Source organism: Heterodontus francisci, chromosome 35 (genome assembly GCF_036365525.1).
Source record: "Heterodontus francisci isolate sHetFra1 chromosome 35, sHetFra1.hap1, whole genome shotgun sequence".
In the NCBI taxonomy this organism is placed as follows: domain Eukaryota; kingdom Metazoa; phylum Chordata; class Chondrichthyes; order Heterodontiformes; family Heterodontidae; genus Heterodontus; species Heterodontus francisci.
The window spans coordinates 33,355,820-33,382,697 of record NC_090405.1 but is presented as its reverse complement, the minus strand read 5'-3'; the positions used below and the strand labels follow the sequence as shown (position 1 = coordinate 33,382,697).

Here is a 26,878-nt window from a genome sequence, read left to right as displayed (position 1 = left end):
TCAATAATGAAGAATCATGTAATCATATGGAATCGTATTGTATGATTTGACTGAGTGTTCGTTGACTTGTGTAACATGAGTTAGTTAACTGCAGAATGACACCTTTGTCTCTGTTAAAATTGACATCTGTATTTAAAGTAAAATAGAACAGGAAAGCAGTCCAACATCCCACTCTAGCAAACTCTGGACCACTGAATGCACAAAATGCAGCCTTCCCTTCAGACTGTTCGATGAGACCCAATGTAACAGTGTGGGGTGGGGGGAATTATAACTGCATTTCCCCTACTCATTAACCTGGACTCCATTCGCTGCCCTCAGCTAACTCTCAGTGACAGCACATATATTCCAGTAAATGTAATGTTCTTACAGCACAGCAGTCTACCATTTGTTAAAATGGAGAGCGAGTGCTTGACTATAAATTGCAGGGGACATTGTAATCTTTAGTTACTTTCTTCTGACACTAATGACCTACATTACTGACTGGCACTGAATTAATTACATTGGCACTGATTTGTCAGCTGTGGCTTAATTAATTTCTGTAGTTGGCAGATCAGCAGCAAGTTTGTTCATTTCAGTGTCAGTGGATTTTATGTGTCATTATTATCTGAAAAGGTGATGAGGATTGCAGTATCACTGGCAATTTATCCCCATCCATTCCATATTGACATTGGGTACCTTTTGAGCTGTAAATATGTTGGGCAGGATTTTCCCAGCGGGCTTCTGGACCGTGGGGTCAGGGTCATATCGGGGTCAGAAGCCCACACTGTGGGGGAAACGGTCACCCGGCAGTGATTTTCCTGGAAGTGCCAATTAGTGGCCATAGGGCGTGTATTAAGGATGGCAGGTGGGCTCTCAAACATTGGAAAGCCAATGACTATCATTAAGTGGCCATCTGCTACTTGCTGGAGGGTAGCTCTGCCGTCTCTGATCCTGCTTATGGGAAAATGCCCGGGGTCGGGATGGTAGCTGGCAATCCGGCAGGCCAGCCGGCGATGCAAATTTCTACGCCCACCCTCTATGCTCACCCTTATCGGGACCTAAGACTCCAGCCCATTATATCCATTTAGGCTGAAATGGCCATGAGGAGCTGGCTGTCGGCTAGTAATGGAGGAATTGACACAAGGCCATCACTGAGGTTTGGCTAAAGGCAGCACTTATTTGCCGAAAGTCTCTCTGGCAGGATTTATGAAGAAAGAAAGATCTTTCATCCATATAGCACCTTTCAACATCTCAGTGTGTCTTATGGGTGACTTCAATTTGCATATAGACTGGGTAAACCTAATGGGCACTAATGCTGTGAAGGACGAGTTTCTGCAGTATGTTAGGGCCACTTGGCCCCTTGAGCCTGCTCTGCTATTCAATAAGTTCATGGCTGAACTGATGACTTCATATTACCACCTACCCCTGATAACCTTTCACTCCCTTGCTACTCAAGAATCTGTCGACTTCTGCCTTAAACATATTCAAAGACTCTGCTTCTACCGCCTTTTGAGGAAGAGAGTTCCAAAGACTCACGACCCTCTGAGAAAAAATTTCTCCTCATCTCTGTCATAAATTGGCGACCCCTTACTTTTAAACAGTGACCCCGGGTTCTAGATTCTCCCATAAGGGGAAACATCCTTTCCACATCCACCTTGTCATGACCCCTCAGGATCTTATGTGCTTCAATCAAATCGCCTCTTACTCTTCTAAATTCCAGCAGATACAAGCCTAGCCTGTCCAATCTTTCCTCAAGATAGCCCGCCCATTCCAGGTATCCGTCTAGTGAACCACCTCTGAACTGCTTCCAATGCATTTATATCCTTCCTTAAATAAGGAGACCAGTACTGTACACCGTACTCCTGATGTGGTCTCACCAATGCCTGTATAGCTGAAGCATAACCTCCCTACTTTTGTATTCGATTCCCGTCACAATAAACAATAACATTCTATTAGCTTTCCTAATTACGTGCCGTACCTGCATACTAACCTTTTGCGATTCATGCTGTAGGACAGGTCCCTCTGCATCTCTGAGCTCCGCAATCTCTCACCATGTAGATAATATGCTTCTTTGTCATGCTTCCTGCCAAAATGGACAACTTTGCATTTTCCCACTTTATACTCCATCTGCCAGATTTTTGCCCACTCACTTAACCTATCTATATCCCTTTGTAGCCTCCTTATGTCATCTTTACAACCTATTTTCCTAACTACCTTTGTATTATCAGCAAATTTAGCAACCATACCTTCGGTCCCTTCATCCAAGTTATTTATATAAATTGTAAAAAGTTGAGACCCCAGCACAGATCCCTGTGGCACGCCACTCGTTACATCTTGCCAACCAGAAAATGACCCATTTATGCCTACTCGCTGCATCCTGTTAGCTAGCCAATCTTCTATCCATGCCAGTATGTTGCCGCTTACACCATGAGCTTTTATTTTTTGGAATAACCTTTAATTCAGCACCTTTATCAAATGTCTTCTGGAAATCTAAGTACAATACATCCACTGGTTCCCCTTCATCCACAGCATATGTAACTCCCTCAAAGAACTCTAATAAATTGGTTAAACATGATTTCCCTTTCACAAAACCTTGTTGACTCTGCCTGATTACCTTCAATTTTTCTAAGTGCCTTGCTATAACGTCTTTTATAAAAGCTTCTAACATTTTCCCTGAGACAGATGTTAAGCTAACTGGCCAATAGTTTCCTGTTTTCTGTCTCCCTCCCTTTTTGAATAAAGGAGTTACATTCACTATTTTCCATTCTAGCGGAACCTTCCCCGAATCTAGAGAATTTTGGAAAATTAAAACTAACGTATTAACTATCTCACTAGCCACTTCTTTTAAGACCCTAGGATGAAGTCCATCAGGACCCGGGGACTTGTCAGCCTGCAGCTCCAGCAATCCAGTATCACTTCCCTGGTGATTGTAATTTTCTTCAGTTCCTCCCTCCTCCCATTTCCTGACTTGCAGCTAATTCTGGCATGTTACTTGTATCCTCTATGGTGAAGACCGATGCAAAATACCTGTTCAATTCATCTGCCATCTCCTTATTATCCATTATTAATTCACTAGACTCACTTTCTATAGGACCAACTTTGGTAACTCTTTTCTAAATATCTATAGAAACTCTTACTATCTGCCTTTTATATTTCTAGCTAGCTTTTTCTCATACCCTAGTTTTATCTTCCTTATCAATCTTTTAGTCAATCTTTGCTGTTTTTTATATTCTGCCCAGTCTTCTAACCTGCAACCCATCTTTGTGCAATTTATATGCTTTTTCTTTAAGCTTGATACTATCTTTAATTGTTTTAGGTAACCATGGATGGCGGATCCCATCATTGGAATGTATCTAGTCAGTGTTTTCTGAAATATACCCTTAAATATCTGCCACTGCATCTCTATTGACCTATCCCTTAACCTAATTTGCCAGTTTACTTCAGCTAGCTCTGCTTTCATGCCCTCATAATTGCCCTTTATTTAAGTTTAAAGTACTAGTCTTGGATCCACTCTTCTCTCCCTCAAAATGAATGTAACATTCAGTCATATTCTGATTTCTGCTACCTAGGGGCACCTTAAGTATGAGGTCATTAATTAATCCTATCTTGTTGCACAATACCAGGTCTAGTATAGCCTGCTCTCTAGTCGGTTCCAGAATGTACAGTTCCAAGAAATTATCCTGAAAACATTCTTTGTACTCCTCACACACAAAAACAAGAAATGCTGGATTCACTCAGCAGGTCTGGCAGCATCTGTGGAAAGAGAAGCAGAGTTAACGTTTCGGGTCAAAACGTTAACTCTGCTTCTCTTTCCACAGATGCTGCCAGACCTGCTGAGTGAATCCAGCATTTCTTGTTTTTGTTTCAGATTTCCAGCATCCGCAGTATTTTGCTTTTACTTTGTACTCCTCATCTAGGCTACCTATGCCCATCTGATTTTTCCAGTCTATATGTAGGTTAAAATCCCCCATAATTATCGCTGTACCTTTCTGACAAGCTGCCATTATTTCTTTCTTTATACCCCGTCCTACAGTGTGGTTAACGTTAGGTGGCCTGTACACCACTCCCACAAGTGACTTCTTGCCTTTATGATTTTTCATCTCTACCCAAACTGCTTCTATATCCTGGTTTCCTGAACTTGGGTCATCCCTCTCTCTTGCTGTAATACCATCATTAATTAATAGAGCCACCCCTGCACCTTTTCCTAACTTCCTGTCCTTCCTAAATGTCGTGTACCCTTCAATATTCATGTCCCAATCTGTCATCCCGCAGCCATGTCTCTGTGCTGGCTATCAGATAGTACTTCTTTATTTCTATTTGCGCTCTCGGTTCCTCTGTTTTGTTTCGAATGCTATGTGCATTCAGATACAGAGCCTTTAGTTTTGTCCTTTTTTATTATTTTTGTAACCTCTTTTGATTTACTCTTAGATTTGTACGCTCTGTCTCTTCCTGTCACTGTCTCTTTATCATTTCCCATATTAATACCTCCCTCTCTTGCCTTGTCTCTACTCCTTGATTTACCATATCTTCCCAAATTTGATCCCTTGCTCCCACTATTCAGTTTAAAACCCTCTTCACTTCTAGAGCAGAATGTTGAGGAACAAACTAGAGAACAGGCTATTTTAGATCTAGTATTATGTAATGAGAAAGGGCCAATTAATAATCTTGTTGTAAAAGAACCTTTAGGGATGAGTGACCATAATATGATAGAATTTTACGTTATGTTTGAAAGTGAGGTAGTTCAATCTGAAGCCAGGGTGTTAAATTTGAACAAAGGAAATTATGAAGGTATGAATGAGGGGCAAATTGGCTGAGGTGGATTGGGAAAATACATTAAAAGGTATGACAGTACATAGGCAATGGATAGTCTTTAAATAAATATTACATAGTTTACAGCAACTATATGTTCCTTCAAGGCACAAAACCCCCAAAAGTAAAGGGAGTCAACCATGGATAACAAAGGAAACTAAGGATTGTATAAGATTAAAAGAAAAGGCCTATAAAGCTGCCAGAAATAGTAGTAAACCTGAGGATTGGGAGGATTTTAGAATACAGCAAATGAAGACGAAGAAACTGATAAAGGGAGCATAGAATATGAATGTAAACTAGCAAAAATTATAAAAACGGACGGTAAAAGCTTCTACAGGTATGTAAAAAGGAAACGTTTGGCTAAGACAAATATGGGTCCATTACAGGCAGAGTCAGGAGATTTATAGTGGGGAATAGAGAAATGGCAAAGAAGCTAAATGATTACTTTGTGTCTGTGTCTGTCTTCACTGAGGGATATACCTCCCAGAATTAGAAATCCAAGGGATTAGGGAGAATGAGGAATTGAAGGAAATTAGTATTAGTAAGAAGGTTGTATTGGAGAAATTAATGGGGCTGAAGGTTGATAAGTCCCCAGGACCTGATATTCTATATCCCAGAGTGTTGAAAGAGGTAGCTATGGAGATAGTGGATGCATTGGTGATCATCTTCCAAACTTCTATAGATTCTGGAGCGGTTCCTGCAGATTGGAAGGTCGCAAATGTCACCCCACTATTTAAGAAGGGGGGGAGAGAGAAAACGGGGAACTACAGGCCTGTTAGCCTTACATCAGTAGTAGGGAAAATGTTAGAATCTATTCTAAAGGATGTGATAAATGGACACTTGGATAATAATGATCTGATTGGGCATAGTCAATATGGATTTATGAATGGGAAATCATGTTTGAAGAACCTGTTGAAGTCTTTTTGAGGGTGTTACTAACAGAATTGATAAAGGGGAGTTGGTGGACGTGGTATACTTGGATTTTTAGAAGGCTTTTGATAAAGTCCTCCACAGGAGGTTGGTTAGCAAAATTAAAGCACATGGGATAGGAGATAATATACTGGCATGGATTAAGGATTGGTTAACGGGCAGAAAGCAGAGAGTAGGAATAAATGGGCCATTCTTGCGTTGGTAGGCTGTGACTAGTGGGTTACCGCAGGGATCAATACTTGGGCCCCAGCTGTTCACAATATAATATCAAAGATTTGGATGTGGGGACAAAATGTAGTATTTTCAAGTTCGTAGATGACACAAAACTAGGTGGGAATGTGTGTTGTGAGGCAGATGCAAAGTGACTTCAAGTGGATTTGGACAGACTTAGTGATTGGGTAAGAATGTGGTAGATGGAACATAATGTGGAAAAAATGTGAGGTTATCCACTTTGGTAGGAGGAACAGATGTGCAGAGTACTTCTTAAATGGTAAGAGATTAGAACTTGTAGATGTACAAAGAGACCTGGGTGTCCTGGTCAATAAGTCACTGAAAGCTAACCTGCAGGTGCAGCAAGCAATTAGGAAGGTGAATGGTATGTTAGCCTTTATCGTAAGAGGATTTGAGTACAGCAGTAGTGAAGTCTTGCTTCAATTGTATAGAACCTTGGTTAGAGTACCTTGGAGTACTATGTGCAGTTTTGGTCCCCTTACCTGAGGAGGGATATTATTGCCATAGAGCGAGTGCAACGAAGGTTCACCAGGCTTGTTCTTGGCATGGCCGGACTGTCCTATGAAGAGCGATTGGGGAAACTGGGCTAGTATTCTCCAGAGTTTCGAAGAATGAGAGGTGATCTCATTGAAACCTACAAAATACTTAAAGGGATAGACAGGGTAGATGCAGCTAAGATGTTTCCCCTGGTTGGGGAGTCTAGAACCAGGGAACACAATTTCAAAATAAGGGAGAAGCCACTTAGGACAGAGATGAGGAGAAATTTCTTTACTCAGAGGGTTGTGAATCTTTGGAATTCTTTACCCCAGAGGGCTGTGGAAGCTCAGTCATTGAGTATGTTTAAAGCAGGGATTGACATATTTCTAAGTACAAGTGACATAAGGGGATATGAGGATAGTGTGGGGTGGGGGGGGGGGGGTGAAAGTGGATGATCAGGCATGATCATATTGAATGGGGGGGGCAAACTCGATGGGCTGAATGGCCTACTCCTGCTCCTATGTTCCTAAAGTGCCACACAGTTCATTTGAAGTGTACTCACTGTTGTAATGTAGGGAAATGCACGCAGCAAGATCCCACAAACAGCAATGAGGTGAATGACCAGATAATTTATTTTTGTGATGTTTGAGGAACAAATATTGACAAGGACACTTGGAGAACTGCCTATTCTTTTGAATAGTGCTGTAGGATCTTTTACATCCACCCGAGGACAACTATGGCCTAACCACATTCTAAATACAGCACTTCTGACGTGCAGCACTCCGTCAGCACCACACTGAAGTGTCAGTCTAGATTGTGGGATAGATTTTTGAGATAATGAATAAAGTCTACCCCTGTGTGCTGAAGTTTCTGGCGAACCATCTGACTCTGAGTGAGGGCGTTAACAAAAACAGAAAGACTTGCATTTATATAGCAACTTTCTTGACCACTGAACATCCCAAAGTGCTTTATAGCCAATGAAGTACTTTGAAGTGTATTTATTGTTATGTACGAAACACAGCAGCCTGCTTTCGCACGGCAAGGCGCCATAAACAAAAATGTGATAATGACCAGATAATCTGTTTTTGTGATGTTGGTTGAGGGATAAATATTAACCAGGACACCGGGGATAACTCCCCTGCTGTTCTCTGAAATAGTGCCATGGGATCGGTTACGTCCACCCGAGAGGGCAGATGGGGCTTGGTTTAATGCATCATCCAAAAGATGCATCTGTGACAGCGCAGTACTCCCTCAGTATTGCAATGAAGTGTCAGCCTTGATTTTTGTGCTCAAGTCCTGGAGTGAGACTTGAACCCACAACCCTGCAACTCTCACAGGCAAGCGTGCTACCAAGGGAGCCACAACTGACACGTAATAGGCAAATATGGAATGAATTCTTGAAATACAAACCCAACAGGAAGAAACTTATTTTCACTTTGGTACTAACTCGCACATTCGATTTCAAAAATAAATCTCCATGCAAAAGTATAATAGGAGGTTATAATAGGTTATAGGAGTTCGTCTTGGTGCTCGATCTGTGATATATCTAATGTGTGAGCAGTGAGCAGAGGAATGGTTTAGTTGCCAAGTTATAGAACAGCTACCAAGAAACTATTTTGGAATTCAAAAATGTGTCAGGAAGTTTCTTTAAACAACATTTACATGTGTGGGGTCTGGTCTGTAGACTAATGTGCTGCCTTCTAAAAATGTGAATAACTGCACAAAGCATTTTCTTTGTAGATAAATTGTACAATCAAATCCTGCAGCAAAAATATTTGGACTGATTTATTTTTCCTCTTGTTGACAGGCAAATTGTATCCAATGGATTGTTTGGGTTATGCATAGTTTCTGCATATGATAACATTTCCTTTTTTTATAGTTACTTTCTTCCTTCCCCATTGAGTCTGCTCATACTCTGGTCCCATCATCTAAGAGGTTGCTTAAAAACCTCCTTTTATTAAGCCTACACAAATGCTGCTCTAAACAGACTTCAGGAAGTGCTCAAATTTGTTTGTGGGTTACTTTCTCAATGCAAATTGCCTCATCTCTTCCCTCACTATGAGGAAAGTACTGTAGCAGTACCTGTCCACAGGGATAACCTGTGGAGTGGGAGATTGCACAAAATTTACAGCACAGTTATTGTATGATTTGCCTTTCGCAACGAGCTACTGCCATCAGTGAATGGAGATTTCGATCATATTCTTATTTGGTTTTGCCCATTACCACAATGTCATTGGCAATGCGTATGCAGCCAGGCACTTTTTCTATAATTCTGTCCATATGCTGCTGAAACAGATCTTGACTGACAGATAAGCTGAAGGGTAGTCTCTGGAAGCAGTATTTTCCAAATGCTGTCCTGAAGGTGGTGACTTCTTGAGATTCAGGTGTACCGACCAATATCCATTTTTAGCATCCAACTTGGAGAAGAATTTGGCTCCTGTGAACTTGGGATTCAGTTCCTCTAATGTCGGAATCTTGTGGGGCATCATTTTAGGGAGAAGTTTAGATGTCTCTGATCTAGACATGCCATGATTATTCCATCCTTCTTCAGTACGTACCAGTGATGATACACATGACGGAAGATGCCATTTCATTCCATATCGTCTAACTTGCGCTTAAGCTTTTCTTGTACGTGCACGTTGCACTTTCTGGGAGGGTCGATTGATGGAATTGCATCCTCTGAGGTGCAGTATGGCATCGCCTTTGAAATCTCCTATTGGGTCGAACCTGTCCAGGTATATTTCTTGTAGGTCGTGGACTGACTCAATGTGGTTACCCTTGGTCTCTTCTGTAATGGGTACCTTGGTGACCTCATGGATAGTCACTATGTTGAGGTCCTTGCACACTGGTAGTCCTGTCACTGCTAGTCCACTCGTGTCTACCAGCTAAAATATTTGTGGTTTCCATGCTGACTTGCCATAGCTGCATTGCATTGTATGCCACTGCATGGAATGGGTGACCCGTTGTAAGCAGATAACTTTGCAGTTGTCAGTTGTATCATTGATTTACAACGACTCCAGTACATATCCTTTCAGACTCGGACTGGTAGGGTATTTGCACTAACTCCCATGTCAATCTTAACCCTGAGCGTGTTTGCCAACTTTCTTTGGGCATGTGATGTTAATGGTAGCAAAAGCTTCCAGTTGTTTGATTTTCTTCGTCATGATGTGTCAGGTTCACAATGTGAAACACCTGCTTGTCTTCTGGCTGAGAATTGTTCCTACCTGAGTCTTGTCTCGGGTCTATTTCACTGTGGACCTCATTTATCGGCTTGCGTTTATGCTGCTGTTGCCCTGTTGCTGCACCTGTCATCTGTTTGTGTCTTACTGGAACTTCGGACTGCATCTTTGGAGCCAGATTTCTTGCATAGGTGGGCCTAGTGTCCTTTTGCACCGCACGCCTTGCACAGGTCTTGAAATTCACAAGACAACTTCAAGATGAGGTGCCGGAACTTTCCAGGAATGACGAGGCCTCAAAAGTGGTCATCTTCAGAAAAGCAACAGAGTATGTTAGCAGGCTGAAGGCAGAGCAATAGAGACTGAATACAGAGAGGGAGAAACTTCAGAAGGAACAGCAACAGGTGAGACACAAATTCCCATGCAAGAGTTGTCGATCCACTGAAACGAAATATGGGCTTTTAAGCTTCTATACTTGTAAATTTCTCAATCCCTAGCCTTATACCTGTAAATTTTATAGTCTATATCCCATATAAGTAATTTTGATATCTAATGTTATGTGTATTTTAATTGTAGCGTACGAGACTTATCTTTGGAAGATATGTATATGTATGTATGATTGCCTTTAAGAGTGATGTCCCTTGAAGATCTCAGTGTGCTAATGAGCTAAGTTCCATGTTGCAGTCATGTGACTAAAAGCCAGAGTTATTCTGCAACTGTAGCACCTAGGGGCAGGTTCTGTAAATAGTTTGCTGCATACTGTATATAATTTAGTTGTAATAAACCTGTTTGAGCTCTTCAATGACCTGGACTCCACGCATCTCATTTATGTTGCATCAAGCAACAAAAAGAACTCATTACATAGTAACAGGCATTTCAGCGCAGTTGGTCCCTGCTGGTGTTTATGCTGCACATGAGCTTTCCTCCCAGCTTACTTCATCTCGTCCCATCAGCCTATCTTTCTATTCTTTTATCCCACATGTACTTCCCCTTCAACACAGCAGGCGTTTGTACACCAATCATATACATGTAGTTTCCTATCTCTTCACTCTGGGGCAGTGCTGCAGTATGGTCACTTGTGTCCAAGAATGCTTTTTTGCTGTGTTTTGGAATGATACTGAAGTTAATAGTTAACAATGCAACAACCCTAACTATTTATGTTGGTTTAACGATTAGTTTTTAAAAAAAAGCTAGAAGGTATCTTTATGGATACATTTGGAGTTGCTCTTAACCTGTTACGAAAAACCTACAATGTGTAAAGTTTGGCAATAACCAGAACCTCAGCTGCTGAGCTCAGAAAATGTAGGCCTTGAAAATATGCTGAGAGACTAATGGTGTATGAATGATTAATGCATCTGCATAGGATTCCATTCTCTGCTATTTTCAAAGTTGCATTAACTGTTTATTTTAAATGAGCGAAGCTGTGGCTAAAACAGTAAATGGAGGAATTTCTTATTCACATTAATATTCCCAAAATGGGAAATGAAAAAATGTTGAGTCTGCACAAAAGAGAATGCTGAGGGGTGACCAAATAGAGGTCTTTTAAAGTTCTGAAAGGGTTCAATAGGGTCAACAAAGAGATGTTTTCATCTGCAGCAGAGACCAAAACTAGGGGTCATAAATCCAATAAAAAATCGGGAGAAACGTCTCTACCCAGAGAGTGGTGAGAATGCAGAATTTGCTACCACAAGGAAACCTGTAAAAACCGATACTCCCAGAAAAAACAGACACCTCGGGGGGGGGGGGGGGGGAAATGAACACATGAAGGCAGTCCCAAATAACCTGCATTGTAAAAGATATAAGAGACACCAGAAACCACGGACACTGTAAATTCTGAACTACGGATAGCCTTCCATATACCCAGTCTGTTTACAACTTAAAATAGAGGACACGGCCTGACATCACACTTTGACATGGTTGAAGTACGTACTGTATCTGAGTCTGAAGATGGTGATGGCTCCTGGATTGTTACTGGATTCTTTTGTGCCCCTGGGGTTTGAACCCCTTCCAGCCACTGTCCCTGCCAGTTGCTGGGGTTTGAATCCCTCCGACAGCCTCCGTCAGTACACACAATGACCATTTTGCAAATAAAGGTACCTGCAAATAAAAGGATAGCTGATGTCAGTCCCTTAGGTATCTGTAATTTACTAGATACTAGGTTTCACTAGAGCTGAGGCGAATAATGTAGATGCATTTAAGGGGAAGCTGGATAAGCCTATGAGGGAGAAGCAAATAGAAAGGTACGCTGTTGAGGGTTAGATGAAGCACGGTTGGAAGAGGCTTGAATGGAGCATAAACGCAGTGGACCAGTTGGGCAAAATGAGTGTGCTGAACATTCTATGTAATTCTATATTTTGAGTCTCGGGTAAGAATTCGGATGTGAAATATGATGGTTGATATGCTGATGGACTACAGCACTATAATATCGAGGAAGGCAGCAAGATAAAATGTGGAATGTAAACTTAGATAAGCTTTGCTTGATTTTTTTTGTTGGGGGAGGAGTGATGTGGATGTAGGGAGAGACTTTGTGGACCGTTTAACAATGTTTTAAAATGGATGGGGCACAGCCTGTAGGCTGACTATACGCCATAGGCATTATGAGAGAATGACCTATTCTCGCCCTGTGCTTTCCAGTGGAATCAGTATTGGGCATCCCAATGACCAAGTGAACTCAAAACATTATATTCCGACAGTTTGGAATGTGTTTTTAAAAAAAAAATTGTTTTATAGCTTTGTAGCTCAATCCTAGCCAGCTCTTTGTTCCGGGCATTGAAGTAAATATGTGAGAGTATCAGGCTAAGGACTAAGGGCTTCAGTTTCTTCCTGGCCCATGTTTTGTCATCCCTACCGGCTCCCACATTTTTACTTTTGCCCAGGGAGGAAAGTAAGTTTGTTTGCTGGACCCACCGTTTTGCCCCAGTGCGACAGGGGCTAATGAGACCCATTGAACTGAGCCCATAAACGTAGATGTTATTTGTGAGAGAAGCAGTGGGACTGGATCAACCTTGTAATCCAATTGATTCCTGGCTCACATCTCAGCTACTTAGCAGCTACTTGTCCATTGCAAAGCAGGAACTGACAGCTATAAAATGCATTTAATACTGATTTATCTTACTGGAAACGAAGGAAGTGTTTCTGTAACCATGATTTTTGAATTGTAGAAACCCTGATTTGATTTAAGAATATTGGATTATTGTGTTTTGGATACTAAATTTCCTTTTGCTAGTTGAGTTTATTTCGATTTTTAGCAATCTATATGGATTGCAACAGGAGATTGCCAGATATCTTGGTACAGTGTTGATAACTCTTCACCTGTAAGCAGATACAGTTCCTCCAGACTTTTGTTCAGTGAAACTGGTTTCGAGGGTTTGGGAACCAGCTTCTGCAGTCTTCTGGTCAGACCATGTGATGCTTTAGCCTGGTGGTTCAGATGTGTAAGCCAAAGCTAATAAAAAAAACTGTAGTCATAAAGCGTATAAATGTGTAATGTTCACATCAAAAAACTGAGGAGGCCAAATACTGTTCTTTTTTTCCAGTAGGTTTGACAATAAAATGCTCTTCCATTATTTAAATAAAATGAGAGAACGTACATTTTTTTTTAAAGTTTATGTATCCATGGGACCTGTTTTTAAAATAAATAGAAATTAAGTTGAAGTTAGCAAGCTATTTATTTTGAACATTTCAGGAAGGATTAGAGGTTATTTAAAATTCAGAAGCCTTAAGCTAGAAGAGAGATTAGAGAAAACATTTTGTCACAAGATAATGGGTGTGTTTTGAACAGACTCCCAGAAAAGGTAAATAATGTGGGGAGGGAACTGCATTGATGTATGTTAAGAAAGGGGAATTGAGGGTCATTGAGATATTAAAGCATTCATTTGCCTCACCCAGGAGAAATAGAAACAAATGTAGTCTTCCTGTAATCAGGAATCCGCACATGGTGGTTGGGAATCATGGTAGGGAGTCCACGATGGAGTAATCAGACATGGCATCTGAATGCAGTGAGCTTGATGGATCTAATGGCCTTTTCTGACTCCAGTCTTTGTTCTTATGTTGAAGCTAATACTTTAATTTGATCTATTTTAATGGTCACATAGAGATGATAGGCCAACTGACTTCAGAGCCTAAGTGACCCAAATTGGGTCCAATTAAGTTTGGATCAATTAGTCCTTTCAAAAGGCTGCACATGTATCCTGTGCTCCAATATCCCTTCACAGATGTCTGATATTTTCCCTATCACACATCTTGCCAGGTGCCTAGCTGCTGTCTGAGCTACACTGTCAGCATTGGAGTTGATGGTTCCTCGAGTTTTATTTCATTTTAAAGTTGAGTAAAATTGCTACTTGGCAGTTGCCATTACCCGTTGGAAGTGGCAGAGAGGCATTCTGCAAGCAAAAATACTCAGTTTTTAAAGTGATACGTTTTCGACAGCTCCCTGACTGGTTAGTGAGTTAGTACATAACTGACTGGACAACGTATGCCAGCCAAGAGCGACGTCTCAATTCATTCCATCTTCGCTGCCTTCGGAGAATACTTGGCATCAGGTGGCAGGACTATATCTCCAACACAGAAGTCCTTGAAGCGGCCAACATCCCCAGCTTATACACACTACTGAGTCAGCGGCGCTTGAGATGGCTTGGCCATGTGAGCCGCATGGAAGATGGCAGGATCCCCAAAGACACATTGTACAGCGAGCTCGCCACTGGTATCAGACCCACCGGCCGTCCATGTCTCCGTTATAAAGACGTCTGCAAACGCGACATGAAATCGTGTGACATTGATCACAAGTCGTGGGAGTCAGTTGCCAGCATTCGCCAGAGCTGGCGGGCAGCCATAAAGACAGGGCTAAATTGTGGCGAGTCGAAGAGACTTAGTAGTTGGCAGGAAAAAAGACAGAGGCGCAAGGGGAGAGCCAACTGTGCAACAGCCCCAACAAACAAATTTCTCTGCAGCACCTGTGGAAGAGCCTGTCACTCCAGAATTGGCCTTTATAGCCACTCCAGGCGCTGCTTCACAAACCACTGACCACCTCCAGGCGCGTATCCATTGTCTCTCGAGATAAGGAGGCCCAAAAGATAAAGGAAAAGATACATAACTGACTGAACCATAAAGAGCCCTGATTTTCCTGGTCTTTGCAGGGTTTAATGCCTTCAGTCAGTCACAGTAGCTGTGAACCACTGCAGTTGAGTGTACTGCTCCTGGGCTGGAGTCCCCTTCCTGTTGAAAGGCTTGTGTGCAGACATTAAAGGCCAATTTTGGAAGGAAGTAGTGTCACCTTGAAAGAAAGCACTAACTGGCTATTCATTTAGCACTGACTTGTTATCTTGGGACTGTTTAATTAATACTGATCTAATTGTCCTTGCTCCTTCAAAACATGAATAAGCAAAAATAGAATAAGGATGATTTTTGTCTGTTAAGCTCATTCAAGAGGAATTCTTCACAGTTTTCCTCAGTTACGGTGTTAAACTCACTAGTATCTGGCTAATTTAACACAGTGACAGATCAGTATTGTTCAGAGTTGTCACTTCAAACTAATTCCCCAATCAGCTATTCTCCACTGTGAACTGTCAACATAAGACTATTTATTTTTGCCGGCCATCCACAGTAAAAAGGGAAATCAATATTTTTAAAAATTAGATTTCTAGATTGAAGAGGAAGCTCAGGAACAAATGTCTTTTTCAAGCAACCTAATAGGGAATGTATGCGAAATATGGTTTGGTATTGTACATTGGTATTCATTCAGATTGAAGATCCTAAGTAGATTATAATTTCTCCTGGATTTTTCAAACATAAAAGTATAGTTGCAGATGAGGTTTGGTTAAATAACCTGCCAACATTGACCATTGAAGCTCGCATGTGAAGAAAGATCAGTGGGAATGGTGGTGCAGTGGTAATGTTACTGGACTAGTAATCCAGAGACTCAAACTAATGCCCCAGAAGACACACGTTCAAATCCACGAGGACAGCTGGTGGAATTTAAACTCCATTAATTAATTAAATCTGGAATAAAATCAGTAATGGTGACCATGAAATTACTGGATTGTCGCAAAAACTCATCTGGTTCACGAATGTCCTTTTAGGGAAGGAAATCTTTCATTCTTACCCAGTCTGGGCTACATGTGACTCAAGATCATCAATGTGGTTGACTCTTAGCTGCCTTTTGAAATGGCCTAGCAAGCAGCTCAATTGTATAAAACAGCTACGGAAAGCTGAAAAAGAATAAAACTAGATGGACCACCTGGCATCGACCCAGATATCGGAAATGACAAAGGTACACCCTGCCCAGTTGACACTACAAATCCTCCTTACTAACATCTGGAGACTTGTGCCAAAATTAGAACAATCTCTCAGACTAGTTGGCAATGTGGACAAGTTCATTCCGCCCAGTTACCGTCCCATCAGTAAAGTGATGGAAGGCGCCATTGACAGTGCCATCAAGCGGCACTTACTCAGCAATAACCTGCTCACCGATGCTCAGATTGGATTCCACCAGAGCCACTCAGCTCCTGACCTCATTACAGCCTTGGTCCAAACATGGACAAAAGAGTTTAATTTCAGAGGTGAGGTGAGAGTGACTGCCTTTGACATCAAGGCAGCATTTGACCGAATATGGCATGAAGGAGTCCTAGCAAAATTGAAATCAATGGGAATCAGGAAAACTGTCCACAGGTCGGAGTCATACCTAGCACAAAGTAAGGTAGTTGTGGTTGTTGGTCAATCATCTCAGTCCCAGGACATCACTACAGGAATTCCTCAGGGCAGTATCCTAGGCCCAATCGTCTTCAGCTGCGACAACAATGACCTTTCCGCCTTCATAAGGTTGGAAATGGGGATGTTCACTGATGAATGCAGTGTTCAGTACCATTCACAATTCCTCAGATACTGAAATAGTCATGCCCACATGCAGCAAGAACTGGACAACATTCGGGCTTGAGCTGATGTGTGGCACAAACGTTATTTGCCACATAAGTGCCAGGCAATGACCATCTGCAACAAGAGAGAACCTAACCACCTCCCCTTGACATTTAATGGCATTATGTTTGCTGAATCCCCTACCAACAATATCTTGGGGTCACCTTTGACCAGAAACTGAACTGGACCAGCCCATCTAAATACTGTGGCTACAAGAGCAGTTCAAAGGTTGGGAATTCTGCGGTGAGCAACTCGCCTCCTGACTTCCCAAAGCCTGTCCACCATCTACAAGGCACAAGTCAGGAGTGCAATGGAATACTCTCCACTTGCCTGGATGAGTGCAGTTTCAACAACACTCAAGAAGCTCAACACCATTCAGGTCAAAGCAGCCCGCTTGATTGGCACCCCATCACCACATTAAACATTCACTCCCTCCACCACTGGTGCACAGTGGCAGAAGTGTGTACCATCTACAAGATGCACTGCAATACCACCACCTGCAAGTTCTCCTCCAAGTCACACACCATCCTGACTTGGAACTATATTGTTGTTCCTTCACTGTCGCTGGGTCAAAATCCTGGAACCCTTTTCCTAACAGCACTGTGGGTGTACCTATGCCACACAGACTGCAGTGGTTCAAGAAGGCAGCTCACCACAACTTTCACATGGGCATTTGGGGATGGGCAATAAATGCTGGCCTAGCCAGTGACGCTCACATCCCATGAACAAATGTTTAAAAAATCTGCTGCAAAGATCCTGGCTGCCATTGGAATCGGGCACTTTCAGGAGTCATCATCTTCTGGAGAATGGGTTAGAAAAGTTGGGAAGGGTGGATGGGGGTGGGGACATTGTGTCTCACCGCACTTATTTCTAAAGGAAGCATTAAAGATTTCAGGTGATTGTGTACCTGTTAACCTTTAACAGCTTGTTTCCAGACTACAAAAAAACTGTTACACTTTCTTTTGTCTATTGGTACCGGGAGAGTTTGCGATAAAATTGAAGTATACATGAGACTAAATATATTGAGATTAAGAACAAAGACAAGAGTTTGTGAAACAATGGTTATTGCCCTATCATTATATGGATGTGAGTGTTAGAAGGTGAGAGAAGTTGATGAGCAATAAACCGCTAGAGATGACTTTTTGGAAAGAAAGAAAGCATTTATATAGTGCTTTTCACAACCACCAACATCCCAAAGTGCTTTACAGCCAATGACGTACTGTACTTTTGACGTGTAGTCACTGTTGTAATGTAGAGAACACATTTTGCACACAGCAAGATCCCACAAACATCAGTGTGATAATGACCAGGTAATATGTTTTTTGCGATGTTGAATAATGGATAAATAAAGGCCAGGACAATGGGGACATCTCCCCTGCTCATCTTTGAAATAGAGCAACGGGATCTTTTACATCCACCTAAAGAGCAGACGGGGCTGCAGTTTAACATCTCATCTGTAAGATGGCACCTCTGCCAATGCAGCAGTCCCTCACTACTACACTGGAGCATCCATCTTGATTGTTGTGCTCAAGGCCTGGAGCGAGACTTGAACCTACAACCTTCTGACTCAGAGGCAAGGTGCTACCAACTGAGCCAAGGCTGATGTTGCTGGAGAGCAACGCTGGGAGTATTCGGGATGCAAAGACTCATGAATCAAGAATGATATAATAAGGACATGGCTTGGACAAGAAACAAATGCTTCGACAGAAGATCCAGAAAAGACGACTCTGATGGTTTGGGCATGTTTCAGAAATGGAAACAGCTGGAGTAGTTTTCATGAGGCCTGAGTACAGAAGCACATGGAACAGGAGATTGAGGAAGACCAAGGAAGTGCGAGATAGACAACGTTGAGGGTGACTTGTTTCCAAGAGGGATACAGGTTACTAAAGCGTCCAGGCTAGTTCAAAGCCAACAATAGGGAAGTGAGTTCATTGGGCTCCATAGACACTGATGAGTGCGGATTTAATAGTTGGTCGTAAGCTTAAGACCAGACTGTGATGAGACCATCAAACTTCGGGCCACTAATCAGTACAAAGATCCTTTTAGGATCATTTCACATCCTGATGGTATGTGAGTCTGATGTTTTGCTCCTCTAATTACTCCATTTGTGTACGGTACAAAAACACTACATGGAACTCCAGTGGAATTTGACTTCTCTTATTAGATAAAGAGCTTTTATATATAATTGATTTCATTAGTTCTCAGACAGGACATTAGTTCCTTGTTCATCATTTAATAGGCAGGAACGGAACCTTTTTGATCTCCTACCAATACGAGCAGTTAAACTGCTCTGGGACAGTTCAATTAAAGAACTGCCAGGCTGAATGTTACCGGCCCCTCGACGCCACGGGTCGTGGTGCGGGGGCTAATAAAATTCTGTAGGGAGAGGCCCGCCTCAACCCGAAACGTTAAGAAGGAGCCACCACATATTACTGGTGGCAAGGGGACCTCAATGCGGCCGCCCCTCCCCCCCCCCACCCCAGCCACGCCGCCTGGCGGCGGACACTTCATCTCCTTATGCAAATGAATGTTAATGAGATGTAAATGTACTTGCCTGCCGGTGGCGGCCATCCCACGCCGATTTTCAGCCGCCATTTGTGCACCATGCGCCTTCAGATGTCCGCACGGAGTTCCGAGGCGAGAACCTGGTGGTGGGGGGGGGGGTGTGGGGTGTAATAAAAATTTCAGGGCAGGAGGGGTGGAGGAGCAGGGAAATCAATTTTTATTGGATGTGGGAATGGTGGGAAGGGGTTCGAGGCCAAATGTTAAAAGTTTAGGAGGTAAGGTTTGGGTAGGGAAAAAAGCATGTGTTGGTCATTTTGGGCATTAAAATGACCATGGTGGGGTGGGGTTTGGGGAAGGACAATCCACATCTTAATTTTTAATAAAAATTTAACACTGCTGCACTTTTAAAAATTAAGAATAATTCTAAGGGCTTAAAGCCCTTTAAAAATGGCGCCTGCGCAGTGGTGCCGGATGTCGTTGCCGGGGACATGGAAGCCGCCCCTACAGGTCATCGGGGGCGGCCACTCCGCCCCCACTATTTAAATGAGCCCTCGCGTGAAATATCATGGGGGCTCCTCGTGCCCTTCTGTGTTGGAAGACCGCCGAGGAACACGGTGCACGATTAAAATTCAGCCCATCCTTAATTTTGCATTTAACACTACTATATTTTCACTTATTGTCTGCAAGGTATTGCCAGAAATCAATGTTTCAGGTTATTTCTTTGTGCAACCTATCAGCATTTTCTTTGGCTCAACAATGATATTGGTCAACTTTTTCAATTCTCCAAAAACAAGGGGAAATTGCAGAACCCTCGGTGTAACTTAAACAAACCTCCTTAAAATTGTAATAAAAACAAGATACTGGAAACACCCGGGTTAGGCAAAAAGAAACCGAGTTAACGTTTCGGGCCGTTGACCTTTCATCAGAACTGGGAGATGTTTGGGATGAACAGCTTTTAAGCAAGTACAGAGCCAGAGAAAAGTTGGGCAAGAAAGAACATAAGTGATAGGATCGAAGGCAAGAGTGAAATTGTAATTTTTACTTCAGTAACCAAGCATCAATGTATGTGTTGTGCCAATTGCCTGATTGTGGTGCCCAGTCAACACCAAGATTTGACCCTCCTGGAGAATACTCCTTTAAAAATGGATTTGTTTTAGCAATGGTGTATTCTGTCCATTTTAGTATCTTCCTGGGTAATTTTTAAGTCATAGATCATATCCCATAAGAAAAATAAATGTATTGCAATTTTTTTAGATGCCACTTTAGTACATTACAACAATGGTAAACTCCTTGTCTGAAAAAAGAACCTGTATTTATATAGAGAAGCAATCACAGCAGCCACAAACCCAAATCAAATGTCATTTTGGGATCCAATATGAGTAACTTGAGTCATGACTTGTGGTAAGTGTAGCATGGCTTGGGAGGAAAATGCGTGACTTTGGACTTGTGGTTCCCAAAGCTCTTCATCACTGGGGTTTTCCTTGTCTCATGTCTGAGTCTGTTGTAGACTAATTGATAGAGATTGATTGCTATAATTAGTCAACTGTGTTAATTGTATATTAGTTGTGTGTTTAATTATATTCCGTGAGTGGGCATTAACTAGGAACTCACTTGTGCTCCTATATATTTGAAGGTGCATGTTAGTAACGTGCATTGCGATAAATAAAGCATATAAAGTGTGTAAAGATTAGGCTGCAGTTCTATCCTTCACCACCTGGTTTTCTTTAATAGAACAGACAACTCCATTATTCTTGTATCATGTGACTACCATTAGATGGTTCTTGGTCTTTTTTTGTCCAGCAAGTCCTGTGGCCAATCTATTTTATGATGAGCGAAGAATGGTAGCCAGGGCATCAAGTGAATTTCCTGTTCCTTTTACATTTGGTTTAACATCTCACCTGAAAAATGACATTCCCAACAAAGCAGCACTCCCTCAGAACTGCAGCGAAGAGTTAGACTAGATTTTTGCACTCAAGTCCTGGAGTGGAACTTGAGCTCCTAACTTTGATTCTAGATCGCTATCACTGAGCCAAGCTGACATTTGCATATGTGTTGATAGGTTTGCATCAGAAGATAAACTATTAATATATCAGCAGATCAGATTTGTTTCTAACTATATTTACTTTGCTTTTCTGACAACGTAGTGGCCAGTTTGCTATCGTGAAGAAATGCTGTGAGAAGAGCACTGGGATTGAATATGCAGCAAAGTTTATTAAGAAGCGGCAGGTTCGAGCCAGTCGGAGGGGAGTGAGACGTGAGGAAATTGAACGGGAGGTGAACATCCTGCAACAGATCCAGCACCCAAATATTATCACCTTACACGACGTCTATGAGAATAAAACAGATGTTGTCCTCATTCTGGAACTGTGAGTGAAAAGGATTTCCTTTTCTGTTAGTTGGGTAAAGAAAATCTGAACAGGAAGGATAGTAATAATTATCCTGAACAATGAGTTGCTGAAATAGAACTCCCTTAGTGTCGAGAATTATTTCTGTCAGTGGTAGTGAACAGCAGCAATCAACTCAGCACAAATCAACATAAAGGTATTTGTCTCTAGCGTAAAAGATAGTCACTGTAATTAAAATGTTAAAATTAAATATTCTTCCTCATTTCTTCAATTCTGTCTTTTTTTTCTCTCTTTTTCTCCCTCTCTTTCCCTTTCTCCTCTTTTCTACCTTTCTCTTTTTTTTCTCTCTCTCTAAGCTATTAGATCTCCTATGACATTGCTTGAGATGAGTAGTGGGGATATGCTGTTGCACGTCATGACTAATTAGGGACACTATTGTAACAGAAAATGAAATCACACTTCTATCACCAATGTATTATGGGAGTATTTTCAGGTTTCATTTTTTAAAATGCTTTTTCTTCTTAACTTGTAAATTAGTAACCTTGAAGATGATGTGTGCTTTTTTCCCAAAAATATTCTTTATTCATAAATTGTGTAAAAATACGTTACGTAACAATTTAAATTGGACATTGAATAAAGTACAATACAGATCCGTTTCTTTCAAGACAGTACATGAGGTGCCTCACTAGACTTGCCAATTCAGGTCATATTTACAATGTACATTTAGATTACACGTCAAACATATTTTGGTGCATACAGCCCGAGGGGTTTTACACGGGTTCCAGCCCCTTGGTATACTATGGCAGGAGAGCCTTACGCAGTGGCCTTTCCCCATTGAACCTTTGCGGAGGCTGTGCCAAGCTTTAGTGCGTCCCTCAGCACGTAGTCCTGGACCTTGAAACGTGCCCCGTCTACCTTGGCCCCATGCTCTGGAAATCCCTCCGTAAGCCCTTGCCTTTCTCCAGATCCCACTCCTTTAAGATGCACCTTAATGCCACGCCTCTTTGTCCAAGCTTTTCTCCACCTTTTCCAATTGCTCCCTCTTTGGAGCACTCACATTTGTATGATTACACCTTTAATGTCAAAGGCATTACGTAAATACAATTCTTGTTGTAACATCATGCTTCATTTGTTGCCTGTCTCTTTCTCTGTATGCAAATTTCCTGAAATTGGGAGGGCGAAAATTTCATATCCATAAAATAGCAACATACCAATGAAAATGTAGCAAGTGGAAATTAAAACTTTTATCAATGAGCAATTTGAAAAACTTCTAATCAACGATCGGCTGTCTGCAACAGCTACCAATAATAATAATAAGCAAAAGCAGAACCAATCAGAGCCCTCCAAATATATTTTGAATATCCTTCGGACTACTTCAACTAAAAATAAAGCTATATTATGCTTAAACTTTGAGCTTTTCTGCAAGAATCTTGAATTGCAGCTATAGCTGCAGCCTTACTGCCCTCTATTACCTATGCTCATACTTCACCCAGCTTCCTATCCCATACACCATTGTGTACTTTGCCGTTCCAGACATCAATAATTATTGACTTCATTGATGTGTTTAAAATGCTGGGAGGATTTGACAGATTTGATGCAGAGATTTCCTCTGGTGTAAGAATCAAGGACAAGGGACATAATCTTAAAAATGGAGCTAGGCCATTCAGGAGCAAAGTTAGGATGTGCTTTTTCCACATAATGGGTAGTAGAAATCTGGAACACTCTTCCCAGCATCCTCAGATCTTTGGGGGAAACAATTAGAGTTTTCAGGACTGAGATTTTTTTTTAGGACAGGGTATCGAGAAATATGGATAAGAGGTGGGGAAACTAGACTTGAGGTGCGCATCAGCCATGATTTAATTGAATGCCAGAGGAGGCCCGAGGGACCTCATAAATTCTGACAGCGTGCAGCCACTGTAGCAGCCAGAGCTGCATTCTCACCTCCCACGTCCATTCTAGATGCTCTGTCCTGCCACCTGCTCCCTACCACAAATGTGACCAGATGCCACACTTTCCAGTCCTTCTCAACTCCTAGAGGCAGAGGGAGGACTGAGAGGTAGAGGCCATTCAGCCTCTCTAGCCTGCTCTGCTGGTCAATTAGATTATGGACGTGTGTGATTCAAACAGAAGAGGCAAGTTATCAGGAGAGACTTGCAAATGGAGAGAGTAAAAGAAAGAATTGCATTTATATAGCACCTTTCATGACCACAGGATGTCCCAACGTGCTTTCCAGCCAATAGAGTACGTTTTTGAAGTGTAGTTATTGTTGTAGGAAATGCAGCAGCCAATTTGCACACAGCAAGTCCCCACAAACAGCAATGTGATAACAACCAGATAATCTGTTTTACTGATATTTGGGGCGGCACAGTGGTTAGCACCGCAGCCTCACAGCTCCAGCAACCTGGGTTCAATTCTGGGTACTGCCTGTGCGGAGTTTGCAAGTTCTCCCTGCGACCGCGTGGATTTTCGCCGGGTGCTCCGGTTTCCTCCCACAGCCAAAGACTTGCAGGTTGATAGGTAAATTGGCCATTATAAATTGCCCCTAGTATAGGTAGGTGGTAGGGGAATTGAGGGAAGTTGGGGATGTGGTAGGAATATGGGATTAATGTAGGATTAGTATAAATGGGTGGTTGATGGTCGACACAGACTTGGTGGGCCGAAGGGCCTGTTTCAGTGCTGTATCTCTAAATAAATAAATATATTGATTGAGGGATAGATATTGGCCAGGACACCAGGAATAACTCCCCTGCTGTTCTTTGAAATAGTGCCATGGGGACTTTTACGTCCACTTGAGATTTAACACTCAATTTAACGTCTCATCTGGAAAACGGCACCTCTGACCATTCAGCGCTCCCTCACTTCTGCGCTGGAGCGACAGCCTTGATGAATTTTTGTGCTGAAGTCCAGGAGTGGGACTTGAGCCCATAAAACTTCTGACTCAAGTGAGCATGCTACCCACTGAGCCACAGCTGAAACTGGAGTAGAGAGATGCAGAGATTTACAGATGAGTGAGAGGCAGATACAACAAAAGAGGTAAATGGATAGTCAGAGATGGCCAGAGATAGAGAAGAACACAGCATCACAGAAGGAGACACAAAATGCTCTTTATTCATTAGCAGTCATACAGTGGATCACTTATATTCTATAATAATACATTGTATGATTTATCCCCCTCATTATAAATTATTGTATCCTCCAGTTTACTGTGAGCAATACATTGGGCAATCACAATATACAAGTACTAACATCTATCATCTAATAGTGTAAACAACAAGTGAGACATGACAAATCCAAACCAACCATCTCCACTGCCCCATTAGAAGACAGCCTTTTATATATTTTGCTTTTTGTTCCATCGCCAACATTCAATCAATCTAAAAGCAAAATACTGCAGATGCTGGAAACCTGAATAAAAACAAGAAATGCTGGAAATACTCAGCAGGTCTGGCAGCATCTGCGGAGAGAGAAGCCGAGTTAACGTTTCAGGTCAGTGACCCTTCATCAGAACTGACAAATATTAGAAATGCAAAAGGTTTTAAGCAAGTAAAGTAGGCGATGGGGCAAGAGATAACAAAAGAGGTGTTGATAGGACAAGGTCACAGAGAAGGTCATGGAACAAAGGCAAACAGTATGTTAATTGTGTGGTGAAAGACAAAGCATTAGTACAGAGAGGGTGTGAATTGACTGTAAAGCACAAAGCATTCCAAGTGCAAACATTAAAAAACAAACAGTGGGTAGGCACAGTAGAAACAAACTTAAAAATCTTCCCGTTCACTGCCCTCTGACCCCACCCCTTCTGATCTGACCCCTTGCCGTGTATTCACTATACCCTCTGACCTTCCGCTCTCTGACGCTAAATGTTCTGTACTCAGCAAAGGACTCCGTTTTATCCCCTTACGCCCCCACCTCAATGAATTTCATGCTCGGCATAACGTTGAGCTCTTCTTCAGTCGCCTTCACCTCCGTGCTCACTTCTTTGACCAGGAGCCCTCCCCACGACCAGCAGACCCATTCACCCGCCTCCAGCATTCCCCCTCTACCTGGACCCCTCCCTCTGGCCTCTTACCCGCTCTTGATCTTTTCATTGAGAACTGTCGGCGAGACATCGGCCATCTCAATTTCTCTGCCCCCTTAACTCACTCTAACCTACCCCCCTCTGAGCTTGCCACACTCCATTCTCTCAGGTCTAACCCCAACATTGTCATCAAACCTGCAGATGAGGGTGGTGCTGTTGTTGTATGGCGTATCGACCTCTACCTTGCAGAGGCTCAGCACCAACTCTCACACACTTCTTCCTACCTCCCCCTGGACCATGACCCCACCACCGAACATCAGAACTGTCACTGATCTCATCTCATCTCTGGGGATCTTCCCTCTACAGCTTCCAACATCATAGTTCCGCAACCCAGACAGCCCGCTTTTACCTCCTTCCCAAAATCCACAAACAGATGGCAAACCCATCGTTTCAGCCTGTTCCTGCCCCACTGGACTTATTTCTTCCTACCTTGACTCTATCTTTTCTCCCCGATCCAGTCTCTTCCCACCTACATCCGTGACTCTTTTGATGCCCTACGTCATTTTGACAATTTCCAGTTTCCTGGCCCCAACTGCCTCCTCTTCACTATGGACGTCCAATCTCTCTACACCGCCATCCCCCACCAGGACGGTTTGAGGGCTCTCTGCTTCTCCCTTGAACAGAGGCCCAACCAGTCCCCATCCACCACCACTCTCTTCCGCCTGGCTGAACTTGTTCTCAAATTGAACAACTTCTCCTTCAACTCCACTCACTTCCTCCAAGTATGACGGCCCCCCCCCCCCCCCCCCCCCACTTTTTATATTTAGTTCTTTTTTCTTTTTTATTTGGTTATTTAGTTTTAGTTTTTTTTAAATTTGTTTAGTTTGTTTTTACTGTGCCTCCCCACTGTTTCTGTGTTTTAATGTTTGTGCTTGGAGTGCTTTGTGCTTTACAGTCAATTCACACCCTGTCTGTACTAACGCTTTGTTTTTCACCACACCATTAACACACCATTTGCCTTTGTTCCATGACCTTCTGGTCAGTTATTCTGTGACCTTGTCCTATCTACACCTTCTCTTTTGTTATCTCTTGCCCCACCCCCGCCCCCCACTTTACATGGTTAAAACCTTTTACATTTCTAATATTTGTCAGTTCTGATGAAGGGTCACTGACCTGAAACTTTAACTCTGCTTCTTTCTCCACAGATGCTGCCAGACCTGCTGAGTATTTCCAGCATTTTTTTTTTTATTCAATCAATCTAACTTGCTGGGTACTCAAAGTCAACTCATTCATATCTAATGCCAAATAAACAGGCTAAATGATGAAAATTTAAGTCCTTTGTACAATATGCTAATAAAGCAATTACAGCTTCATTCAATGTTGGAGGAGGAGTTGAAAGGCCTTGTTCAATTTTTGTTTAGAATGGTATACAGTTTTTTAAAAATGTGCATTGTTTTTGAAAATACATTTGGGATAAGGCACAACAAACTTGAATAAAGCAG

The 26,878-nt window shown here is 42.2% G+C and overlaps 1 protein-coding gene across 3 annotated transcripts in view; it reads left to right on the top strand.

The window, feature by feature from the left end:
• Positions 1-26,878, top strand: part of dapk2b (death-associated protein kinase 2b) — a 160,287-nt gene that overhangs the window by 67,372 nt on the left and 66,037 nt on the right. For 2 of the 3 annotated variants that reach the window (XM_068015278.1, XM_068015280.1), the window contains exon 3: positions 21,161-21,382. The exons of the other annotated variant lie outside the window; for it this stretch is intronic. In XM_068015278.1, the coding sequence (XP_067871379.1) occupies positions 21,161-21,382 (222 nt within the window). The remainder of the gene's footprint in view (positions 1-21,160; positions 21,383-26,878) is intronic. 3 annotated transcript variants of the gene reach the window in all.